The following is a 12,694-nucleotide window of genomic DNA, read 5'->3' as shown; positions in this document are numbered from 1 at the left end:
ATGTGGTGACAGAGCCTCTTTAACTAAGACAAGGGGGTCCACTGCCAATAACCCCCCACCACCCATTACGCTCTGTTCAGATCTGCATTCCTTTCTGCAAAGTTTCTGTTGCTCAGTACAGCCTAGCATGCACCGCTATGCCATCCATGAATGAAACCTGGCCCCCACTAAAAGATAGAAGTCATAACACAAGTATGAACAGAGGCGTATATATATATATATATATATATATATATATATATATATATATGGATAACACATCAACGGAGTAAGACCACAATTCCACCTAGAACTAAGTACTGTTTGGATGCACATTGACAACGCAGATTTCCAGAGCCAATGGGGGCAGACGCGAGTCCCACTACAGCGACCTGCAATACTAAACAGATAAAGGATACGAAGCATATGAAGTGCTCACCTACTGTCCTCTCGCAGATACAAGGCCGGTTTCCTTCGGGTCAAGTACATCTCTGATTATGTGCAACTTAGTAGTACAATAAATTCACATATTCATAACCATCTATGGCCAACAATAAAAGCATTCTACAGCCTGAGCTACATCTGCCTCCACATCAGACTATTCACCTAGTCCCGATAGTAGCACAGTCGTGACTGTATGACATGATTCTCTTCTAACAGACAAGGGAGGGGGCATAAAATCAATATCTAATGTACATGGTAACTTCTAGCAAAACCATTTAGTTATATCTGCCATATTAAAACCTCAGAAAAGACGACGCACCAATCCATACAAAGCCGTGTCTAATGTGGTAGTACAATTTACTAAAGTACGTCTAGAAAAGAGTTCCGACAAGAAGCCGCTCACATGCCCTGCAGTATCCAACGCAAGTCAGTCTGTCCGGATACACAAGCAGATCTATACTCTCACACTAAGCCGACAGTACAGGGTCCATAACGCCCGGAGCACCACTCCAACCCGTTACACGCTGGCTTTTTAGACACTGGTCCTTCACTCAACTCATTCCCCCCAAGCAGGGTCCTAAAGGTTCCGGCGCTAAACGTTCCTATGCATTTTCTAGACTCGCTGCATAAACTAGTGTGGGAAACATAAGCTGTATTTACTTTTGAAAAAATAAAATATATATGATTTTTTTAAATGTTTTTATTTATTTTTAAGGAAATTGGCTTTGGATTAGCGTTTCTGCTAGAATATAAATATAGATCTACTTTTGTGAGCGGAGAGAGAAGGCGATCACTTATTACTAAAGTTTGGAACTTTAGATGAATGATGTACAATTTTTCATAGTGGAGTAATTGGTAAAGGGTGCAGCTGGTCAAAACATGCCTGATGATGCCAACATGCCACCCAGGTAAATACAAACAAATATTGTTACATTATTAACCAGTTCAGGACCGGGCTATTTTGAGCCTTCAGGACCAGACACCGTTTAGCCATTTTTAGCACGCGTTAGTTAACCCCTTAAGGACGCAGCCTAGTTTTGGCCTTAAGGCTCAGAGCCCATTTTTCAAATCTGACATATTTCACTTTATGTGGTAATAACGTGGGAATGCTTAAACCTACCCAAGCGATTCTGAGATTGTTTTCTCGTGACACATTGGGCTTCATGTTCGGGGTAAAATTTGGTCGATATATTCAGTGTTTATTGGTGAAAAATTGCAAAATTTAGAGAAAATTTTGAAAAAATTGCATTTTTCAGAATTTAAATGCATCTGCTTGTAAAACAGACGGTTATACCACCCAAAATAGTTACTAGTTCACATTTCCCATATGTCTACTTTAGATTGGCATCGTTTTTTGAACATTCTTTTATTTTTCTTGGACGTTACAAGGCTTAGAACATAAACAGCAATTTCTCATATTTTTAAGAAAATGTCAAAAGACTTTTTTTTAAGGTACCTGTTCAGTTCTGAAGTGGCTTTGTGGGGCCTATGTATTAGAAACCCTGATAAAACACCCCATTTTAAAAACTAGACCCCTCAAAGTATTCAAAACAGCATTTAGAAAGTTTTTTAACCCTTCAGGCATTTCACAGGAATTAAAGCAAAGTGGAGGTGAACTTTGCAAATTTCATTTTTCTTGCGGAATTTCAATTTTATTCATTTTTTTTTCTGTAACACAGAAGGTTTTACCAGAGAAACACTACTAAATATGTATTGTCCAGATTCTGCAGTTTTTAGAAATGTCCCACATGTGGCCCTACTGCGCTCGTGGACTAAAACACAAGCCCTAGAAGCAAAGAAGCACCTAGTGCATTTTGAGTCCTCTTTTTTATTAGAATATATTTTAGGCAGCATGCCAGGTTTGAAGAGGTGTTGAGGTGCCAAAACAGTAGGAATCCCCCAATAGTGACCCCATTTTGGAAACTACACCCCTCAAGGAATTCATTTATGGTTGTTGTTACCATTTTGACCGCACAGTTTTTTCACAGCACGTATTTGAATTGGGCTGTGAAATGAAAAAAATTTCATTTTTTCCAATAAAATGTCATTTGTGATCAAAATTTCTTATTTTCACAGGGAACAAAATACCCCATTTGGTTGCCCAATTTGTCCTTAGTGTGGCAATACCCCATTTGTGGTGATAAACTGCCGTTTGGGCCCATGGGAGGGCTCAGAAGGGAAGGAGCGCTGTGTGTTCTTTGGAGTCCAGATTTTGCTGGATTGGTTTTCGGCTGCCATGTCGCATTTGCAGAGCCCCAGAGGTATCAAAGCAATGGAAACCCACCAGAAGTGACCCCATTTTGGAAACTACACCCCTCAAGGAATTCATTTATGGGTGTTGTGACTATTTTGACCACATAGTTTTTGCACAGAACTAATTTGAATTGGGCTGGGAATGAAAACAAAATTATTTTTTTCAAATAATATGTAGTTTTGGCTGAAAATTTCTTATTTTCACAAGAAACAAAATACCCCATTCTGTTGCGCAATTTGTTCTGAGTGCCGCAATATCCCATTTGTTGTGATAAACTGCCGTTTGGGCCCATGGGAGGGCTCAGAAGGAAAGGACCACCATTTGGCCTACTGGGGATTTTCTAGTGCGAAGTCATGTATGCAGAAGCCCCTGAGGTACCAGTACAGTTGAAACCCGCAAGAAGTGACCCCGTTTTAAAAACTACACCCTTAAGGCATTCATCTAGAGGTGTAGTGAGCATTTTGACCGGAGACCTACACCCCATAAACTGTAATGTGGGTTCTCCCGGGTATGGCAATACCCTACATGTGGCTGTTATCAGCTGCCTGGGCACACAGCAGGGCTCAGAGGGGAAAGACGAGGGGGGATATGCTGTGCGGAGTGCATCAGGGTAAGTAAAATTGGGGTAAATTATAAACCGAGGGATGTATGATAAATTTTAAAACACTTTCATACAGAGCTCTGGTTATTCGGGACACGTGTCACATTGATATATTGTCTCATCCCTTATCGCCCTCTTATAGCAGACTTTGCACCTCTTTTGACTTTTTCCCTTCTTGCCAGTTTGGGGAACTTCCCCTGGAAAGTGTTGCCGCCCTGGTACGATGCGTGTGGCCCCGCTTCCAGAAGTACTGGGTGCCCCCCCTTCTTGGTCCCTAAAGATTAGGTACTTGATAATCACCTCTTGAAATTCCAGGAAAGTTCCCGTCTGGCCTGCACATCGACGTAGCACGTACGCATTGTACAATGCTATCTGTATGATGTGCACGGCCAGCTTCTTATACCACACCGCATAGCGCTGTAGGGCTTCAGGGCTTGATCTTACAAGTCCATCCCTCCCATGTACCTATTGTAGTCCAGGATGCAGTCTGGTTTGGGGGTGGCCTTTCCTTCATATATCCTAAACCTGTAGGTATACCCTGATGCACTCTCGCAGCTTATACATCTTCACGCCATACCTTGCCCTCTTACCCGGCAGGTACTCGCGGAATTGAACCCTCCCTTTAAAATGTACCAGGGACTCATCAATAGAAATACACTTCTCGGGGTGTATGCTGGGGAAAACCGGGCACTGGAACGGTCTAATAGGGGTCTCCGTTTATACAAACGGTCAAAACTGGGGTCATCTCGGGGTGGGCACGGCTCATTATCAGTATAATGTAAGAAGCGAAGTATTGCCTCATTTATTTATTTTTTTAGGTTCCAGTTCAGTTCTGAAGTTGCTTTGAGGGGCCTATATATTAGAAACCCCTATGAAATACCCCATTTTAGAAACTAGACCCCTCAAAGTATTCACAACAGCATTTAGAAAGTTTATGAACCCTTTAGGTGTTTCACAGGAATTTAGAGCAAAGTAGAGGTGAAATTTACATTATTTTTTTTTGTCAGAAAATCCTCTTTATACCATTTTTTTTATAACACAAAAGGATTTATCAGTGAAACGCAAATTAATACTTATTGCCCAGATTCTGCAGTTTTGAGAAATATCCCACATGTGGCCCTCGGGCGGTAATGGACTGAAGCAGCGGCCTCCAAAGCAAAGGAGCACCTAGTGGATTTTTTAGGCCTCTTTTTTATTAGGCACCATGTCCGGTTTGAAGAGGTCTTGTGGTGCCAAAACATTGGGAACCCCCCAAAAGTGACCCCAATTTGGAAATTAGACCCCTTGAGGAATCCATTGTAGTTTTCTTGGGGTGCATGCGGCTTTTTGATCAGTTTTTATTCTATTTTTAGGTGGCGTGGTGACTAAAAAACAGCAATTCTACTATTGTTTTTTTATTTTTATTTTTTTACAGCGTTCACCGTGCGCTATAAATAAAATATTCACTTTATTCTCCGGGGCGATACGATTACGGCGATACCAGATGTTTATAGTTTTATTTTATGTCTTATGGCGTTTGCACAATAAAATACGTTTTGTAAACAATCATTCACTTTTTGTGTTACCTTATTCTAAGAGCCATAACGTTTTTATTTTTCAATCAATAAAGCCGTGCGAGGACTTATTTTTTGCGTAACGAACTGTAGTTTCGATCAGTACCATTTTTAGGTACATGCGACTTTTTGATCTCTTTTTATTCCATTTTTTGGAAGGTGAAGTGACCAAAGAATTGTGATTGTGGTACGGTTTATTATTATTTTATTTTACGGCGTTCACCGCGCGGAATAAATAATGAAATAATTTTGTAGTTCAGGCCGTTACGGACGCGGCGATACCAATTATGTATAGTTTATTTGTTTGTTTATATATTTTTATTAATAATAAAGGACTGATAAGGGAAAAAGGGGGATTTTTACTTTTATTACTTTTAAATCTTTTATTTTCTTATTTTTACACATCTTTTTGTAACTTTTTTTTTACTTTATCCCACTAGGGGACATGAGGGCAGGAGGCTCTGATCGCTATTCTAATACACTGCACTACATGCGTAGTGCAGTGTATTAGAACTGTTTAGCTACTCACTGACAGCAAGCATAGTGGGTCCTGACGTTGTCAGGACCCACTAGGCTTCCGTCTATGGCATAGCCGGACGCCATTGTTTGGTTTCCGGTTGCCATAGTCACCATCGCCGGCCGCTATCGCGTAGCAGGCCGGCGATGGCAGCTTAACCCCTAAAAAGCCGTGATCTCTATAGAACGCGGCTTTTAAGGGGTTAATCAGCGGGGACACAGCGATCGGTCCCCGCTGTAGGAGCTGTGACAGCTGCTGAACAAGACAGCAGCGTCACAGCTCCTGTATGTGTCGGGAGGACGGCCGAAACGGGCGTTACTCCCGTGACGTACTATTACGTCATGGAGCGCGAACGATACAGCTGCCATGACGTAATAGTACGTCAAGGAGCGGGAAGGGGTTAAATGGCTATAACTTTTTTACTTGCTGGGCTAGTGGCGTGATTTTTGCGATGTTTTTTCCGTAGACAATGCAGGTTTCTTTTTTTTATCATTTTTATACACATCCTTTTTGCTATTTTAGAATTTTTAGGCTTAGGCCTCATGCACACGACCGTGTTCGGTCCGTGATATACGGTCCGCATGTCGGCCGCTTGTCCCGGACCGTACAAAGTACAGGGAGCCGGGCTCCTAGCATCATACTTATCTATGACGCTAGGTGTCACTGCCTATCCACGTAACTACTGTCACACACTAAAACATGATTACAGTACGGGACAGTAGTTCCGCGGACAGGCAGTGACCCCTATCGTCATAGATAAGTGTGATGCTAGGAGCCCGACTCCCTGCACTGTGTTCGGTCCGGGACATGCAGCCGACATGCGGACCGTATATCACGGACCGAACACGGTCGTGTGCATGGGGCCTTAAAGTTTGAAAAGAATAGTAAAAAAATAAGCTTTTTTACAATTCAGCTATTTTTTGGGGGGTAATAACATAGTTTTACCCTAAAATAGACCTTTTATTTGTGATCGTCATTGTCTACCATAAATTTTAATATGTTACATGTCTATATTAGGGTAATTGGGTCAGCACTAGCGTTACGAAAATGATTGGCGGTGGGGACTTTTTTTTGGGGTGGGTATTTTATGTACATTTATTATACATTTTTTTTGTACTATACTTTACTTTTATTTTTTGATTACTATGGTTTGTCCTTCACAGGTCAGAAAAGATTTATATATATTTTTTCTTTCTTTTACACCATCTTTTTCCACAGCAGCCCCAGTTACAGGGGAAATCAGCCCGTACATAGTGACTATTGTCACTAATAGGGCTGTGCTGGGTAAGACCCAGCAGCAGTCTGCCCCTAACGGCATCCCGGCGATCATGTGACCAGTCACATGATCATCGGGACCAATAGAGACAGCGGCGCGGCCGCTGCCTCTATTCCTATACACAGAGCTCATTGAGTGCTGTGCAGTGGCGGATTATCATATGGATGGTTCGGGCGGCCGAACCGCACATCGTCTTACAAAACTATTCAGCGCGCTAGCGCTGATAACCGCCGCTACGAAGATGGGGAGGAGCAGGGAATTGGCCGGCTTAGGACACGCCTCCCTGACAGTGCGGGCGCCGCCATTGAGTAACAGAACAGCGACGGACGGCTGTTCTGTTACTCCAAAGCTGGAAGAGAAGAGCCGGGCGGGCGGTCACCGTCGCTGAGGTGAGTACTGGCTTATCCTCCTGCCCAACTGGTTCCCGACCGCTGGCTTTATTTTTACGGCCAGCGGTCAGGGACGGGTCCTTAAAACCCGAGCCATAGACTTTCTACGACTCGGGTTTTAACTTGCTGCCCGCGCGATCGGGCAGCTGAATGTCGGGTCTCCGGCTGTCAGTGACTGCCGGGGACCCTGAGGAGAAGATAAAAGCAGCTTTCACTGCTTCTGTCTTCTCCGATGTCTTTTTACACAGCGCTCAATGAACGCTGTGTATAGGAATAGAGGCAGCGGCCACGCCGCTGTCTGTATTGCTCCCGGTGATCATGTGACTGGTCACATGATCGCCGGGTGCCGTTACTGACAGACTGCTGCTGGGTCTTACTAGACCCAGCACAGCCCAGTTAGTGACAATCGTCACTATGAGAGGGCTGATTTCCCCTGTAACTGGGGCTGCTGTGCAGCTCCATTTACAGTGGAAAATCATGGTGTAAAAGAAAGAAAAAAAATATATAAAGTTCCCCAAAGGTCTTTTTTGACCTTTGAGGGACAGACCATAGTAATAAAACACTAGTAAAGTAAAGAGCAAAAAAAATTAAATAATACACATAAAATACCCACCCCAAAAAAAAACTTTCCCCCTGCCAATCATTGTTGTAACGCTAGCGCTGACCCAATTACCCTAATATAGACATGTAATATATTAAAATTTGCGGTAAACAATGACGATTACAAATGAAAGGTCTATTTTAGGGTAAAACTATGTTATTACCCCAAAAAAATAGCTGAAACGTAAAAAAGCTTATTTTTTTACTATTATTTTCAAACTTTATGAATAAAAATTCTAAAATAGCAAAAAAGGTGTGTATAAAAACGATAAAAAACGAAACCTGCATTGTCTACGGAAAAAACGTCGCAAAAATCACGTCGTTAGCCCAACAAATAAAAAAGTTATAGCCATTTAACTAACAAGTGCTAAAAATGGCTAAACGGTGTCTGGTCCTGAAGCCTCAAAATAGCCCAGACCTGAACTGGTTAAAGTCACTGGCCGATGCTAGGTGGGGGATTATGCAGTAAGGGGGGAGGGCTAACCATCTAACTGACGGCAGCTAGCTCTATGGGGGGGATAATAGTTTCCCCCCCATAGAGCTCTCTTCAGTCAGTTAGACGCTCAACACCCCCCCTCCCCTTGCAGTATAGTAACTACTGAGGACCCTATGGGGGAAGGCGGGATTATTCCTAGAGCCCTCTGCCTGCAGTCAGATGGTTAGACCCCCTTGCAGTATAACTCTCCCCCCCCCCCATAGAGCTCTCAGCAGTTATTATATATATATTTTTTTAAATAAAAATGTGTGTTTGGTGCAACTTTGTAATTACGTTTTATTAAAAAATATTTTCACTTTTTGAGATACAGCTGCTTGTATCCTGTATCCGTCAGGTCAGCAGGACTGACGGGATCAGTGAAACGGGCCCTGCGCTAAATTATAATCTTAGATGTGATAGATTTGAGGTGGAGCCTGCGTGTCACTGATCATGTCATGTCAGTCCTGCTGACCTGACGGATACAGGATAGGATATAGGACAGCTGTATCTCAAAAACGAAAAATATTTTTTAATAAAATCAATCAATCACACTGATACACACACATACATTTTATTTATATATATATATATATATATATATATATATATATATATTATAAAGTTTTTAAATGTGTACATAACCTTGTGCCACTATATACAAGGGGGAGCGCTGTGAGGCACTATATACAAGGGGGAGCGCTGTGAGGCACTATATACAAGGGGGAGCGCTGTGTGGCACTATATACAAGGGGGAGCGCTGTGTGGCACTATATACAAGGGGGAGCGCTGTGTGGCACTATATACAAGAGGGAGCGCTGTGTGGCACTATATACAAGGGGGAGCGCTATGTGGCACTATATACAAGGGGAAGCGCTGTGTGGCACTATATACACAGGGGGAGGGCTGTGTAGCACTATATACAAGGGGGGGCTGTGTAGTGCTATCCACAGTGGTATGTGTGTGGCGCTCTTTATAGGGGGGGCTTTTTGGTGCTATTTACAAGAGGGGGAGGGCTGTGTGGCGCTCTCTACAGGGGGGCTGTATGGCACTATCTATAGGGGGCTGTGTGTAACGCTCTCTACGGGAGGATGTGTGATATATAGAGGGGGCTGTGTATGGCGATATCTATGGGGGTGTGTAATATCTACAGGGGCTGTGTGTGGCACTATGTACAGGGGGCTGTGTGTATGTGGTGTTTTACAGTGTGTGGTATTATTATATATTTAGGCGCGCAGTGTTTGGTGCTATTATATTTAGGGGTACAGTATGTGGCACCATGATAACTTTATTTTCGTTTATAGGTGTGGAAATGTTGGAAAAGTGAGGAGACGTCTGAGTGGCAAATTCTGCAGAAATGAGTCATGGCCGGGAGAAGTCATGAGCGCTGGACCGGATGGAGAAGAAAAGAGGAAAAAAACTACTAGAATCTGAGACGTCGTCACCTGTGAGTCACTAGATTTATAGAGAATCTGTCACCTCTCCTGACATGTTTATTATAGGAAATCCTTGTATTTCACAAAAAGTCTTTCTGCAGTCCAGTCACTGACAGCCGGAGACCCGACATTCAGCTGCCGGATCGCTCGGCAGCAAGTTAAAACCCGAGCCGTAAATCGTCTATGGCACGGGTTTTAAGGACCCTGACCGCTGGCCTTTAAATACACAGTCAGCGGTCGCAAACCAATTAAGGGGGCAGAAGCCCAATGAGATTTCATGCCAGCCAGTACTCCTGACATTTGACACCATTCCGGACTGTGTTGAAGATATATGGGAAATGCCAAACCCATGCCTTAAAGGCTATGTACACCTTTCAATCTTTGCTTTATTTATATATATATATATATATATATATATATATATATATATATATATATATATATATATGTCTATCTATGTGTTTGGTGCAACTTTCTAGATACTTTTTATTAAAAATTACCTTTACTTTTTGAGATACCGCTGCTTTGTATTCTGTATACAGAGCAGCTGTATCTAGCACTGAAACCTGTATCCATCAGATTGACGGGTTCAGTGACAGCGGGTTCTACATGTCTCTGACACATAGAATCTACCTGTTACATAGTTACATAGTTACATAGTTAGTACGGCTGAAAAAAGACACATGTCCATCAAGTTCAACCAAGGGAAGGGAAAAGGGAAGGAAAAATTTCTACACATAGGAGCTAATATTTTTTTGTTCTAGGAAATTATCTAACCCTTTTTTAAAGCCATTTACTGTCCCTGCTGTGACCAGCTCCTGCGGTAGACTATTCCATAGATTCACAGTTCTCACAGTAAAGAAGGCTTGTCGCCCCTGAAGCTTGAACCTTTTTTTCTCCAGACGGAGGGAGTGCCCCCTTGTTTTTTGAGGGGGTTTTACAAGGAACAGGATTTCACCATATTTTTTGTATGTGCCATTAATATATTTATATAAGTTAATCACGTCCCCCCTTAGTCGTCTTTTTTCAAGGCTAAATAGGTTTAATTCTTTCAATCTTTCCTCATAACTTAGATTCTCCATGCCCCTAATTAGCTTTGTTGCTCTTCTTTGTATTTTTTCCAACTCCAGGGCATCCTTTCTATGAACTGGAGCCCAGAACTGAACTGCATATTCTAGATGAGGCCTCACTAATGCTTTGTAAAGTGGTAATATTACATCCCTGTCCCGCGAGTCCATGCCTCTTTTAATACACGACAATATCCCGCTGGCCTTTTTTTAGCAGCTGATTGACACTGCATGCTGTTATTGAGTTTATGATTTACAAGTACACCCAGATCCTTCTCAACAAGTGAATCCGCCAGTGTAGCTCCCCCTAGGACATATGATGCATGCAGGTTGTTGGTACCCAGATGCATAACTTTACATTTATCTACATTAAACTTCATCTGCCAAGTGGACGCCCAAACACTTAGTTTGTTTAAATCTGCCTGCAATTCATGAACATCTTCCACAGACTGAACTATATTACATAGCTTGGTGTCATCTGCAAAAATAGAAATAGTGCTATTAATCCCATCCTCTATATCATTAATAAATAAGTTGAATAATAGTGGTCCCAGCACTGAACCCTGGGGTACACCACTTATAACCGGTGACCATTCAGAGAAGGAATCATTGACCACAACTCTCTGGATACGGTCCTTGAGCCAATTCTCAATCCAATTACAAACTATATTTTCTAAACCTATAGTCCTTAATTTACCCATTAGGCGTCTATGGGGGACAGTGTCAAATGCCTTTGCAAAGTCCAAAAACACTAAATCCACAGCGGCCCCTCTGTTGTCGATCACATCTAAGTTATGATGTGATCGGTAAGGGTATGTTCACACGGCCTATTTTCGGTCGTTTTTTGGGCCATAAACGCCCGAAAAACGGCTCAAAAATCAGAAGCAAAACGCCTGTAAAGGATCTGCCAGGCACTGCGGGGTTAACTCCCAGAACTTATCAGTCAGCACCTGAGAATACATCCCTGAGACTGACTCCTGCTTCCACCATTCAGGCTGGCAGGCTTAGGAGTGGGAGAGCCTATCGTAACCTGGCCAGACTCAGCTAGCTCCCGCCCTCGGTCTATTTAAGCCTGCACTTCCTGTCCCTCGGTGCTTGTTATTGCTTTGGTTTCCTTCCTTGTGGTTCCTGGCCCAGCTACAGCTCCTGCTATTTTTGATCCTGCTCCATACCGACCCTGGCTTACCGACTACTCTTCTGCTTTTCGTTTTGTACCTCGCACACTCCTGGCTTGACTCGGCTCGTTCACCACTCTGGTTGCTCACGGTGTTGCCGTGGGCAACGGCCCCTTTTCCTTGCTTGTGTTCCTTGTATGTTTGTCGTGTTTGTCGTGCACTTACTGAGCGCAGGGACCGCCGCCCAGTTGTACCCCGTCGCCTAGGGCGGGTCGTTGCAAGTAGGCAGGGACAGAGTGGCGGGTAGATTAGGGCTCACTTGTCCGTCTCCTTACCCCCTGCCGTTACTTAATAACAAGCCCATACCTAGTCTACCCCTGGTCCCTGACACCACTATGGATCCCCGTGAGACCCTGGCTCAGCAAATGCAGGGACTCTCCCTACAGGTCCAGGCCCTGGCTCAGAGGGTCAACCAGCCTGATGCTACCCTGGTAGTTCCCCGCACCGCACCTCTTGAACCCCACCTCAAGTTGCCCGACCGGTTCTCAGGGGACCGGAGGACTTTTCTCTCCTTTCGGGAGAATTGTAGGCTTTACTTTCGTTTAAAGCCTCATTCCTCAGGTTCTGAGAGCCAGCGGGTGGGTATAATTATGTCCCGGCTCCAGGAAGGGCCCCAAGAGTGGGCCTTCTCCTTGGCTCCTGACGCCCCTGAACTTTCCTCCGTTGATTGTTTCTTTTCTGCTCTCGGACTTATTTATGACGAGACTGACAGGACTGCCTTTGCCGAGAGTCAGCTGGTGACCTTAAGTCAGGGTAAGAGACCTGTTGAGGAGTATTGCTCTGACTTTCGGAAGTGGTGCGTAGCTTCTCGGTGGAATGACCCTGCCTTAAGGTGCCAGTTTAGGTTGGGTCTGTCGAATGCCCTGAAAGACCTGCTAGTTAGCTATCCCTCTTGTGACTCCCTAGACCAGGTTATGGCTTTAGCGATACG

The 12,694-nt window shown here is 43.6% G+C and overlaps 1 protein-coding gene across 3 annotated transcripts in view; it reads right to left on the bottom strand.

Moving 5' to 3' along the window:
• The window catches only part of B4GALT7 (beta-1,4-galactosyltransferase 7), a 35,794-nt gene extending 34,829 nt beyond the window's left edge, over nt 1–965 (bottom strand). For 2 of the 3 annotated variants that reach the window (XM_075860055.1, XM_075860057.1), the window contains exon 1: nt 419–965. In XM_075860055.1, coding sequence (XP_075716170.1) covers nt 419–468 — 50 coding nt within the window. In that variant the 5' untranslated portion in view covers nt 469–965. The remainder of the gene's footprint in view (nt 1–418) is intronic. The other variant, XM_075860056.1, reaches the window with a different exon arrangement.
• Nucleotides 966–12,694: the final 11,729 nt, after the last annotated feature.

Source organism: Rhinoderma darwinii, chromosome 3 (assembly GCF_050947455.1).
Source record: "Rhinoderma darwinii isolate aRhiDar2 chromosome 3, aRhiDar2.hap1, whole genome shotgun sequence".
Classification (NCBI taxonomy): Eukaryota; Metazoa; Chordata; class Amphibia; order Anura; family Rhinodermatidae; genus Rhinoderma; species Rhinoderma darwinii.
The sequence above is the reverse complement of the archived record's forward strand: the minus strand, read 5'-3'. Positions and strand labels throughout refer to the sequence as shown.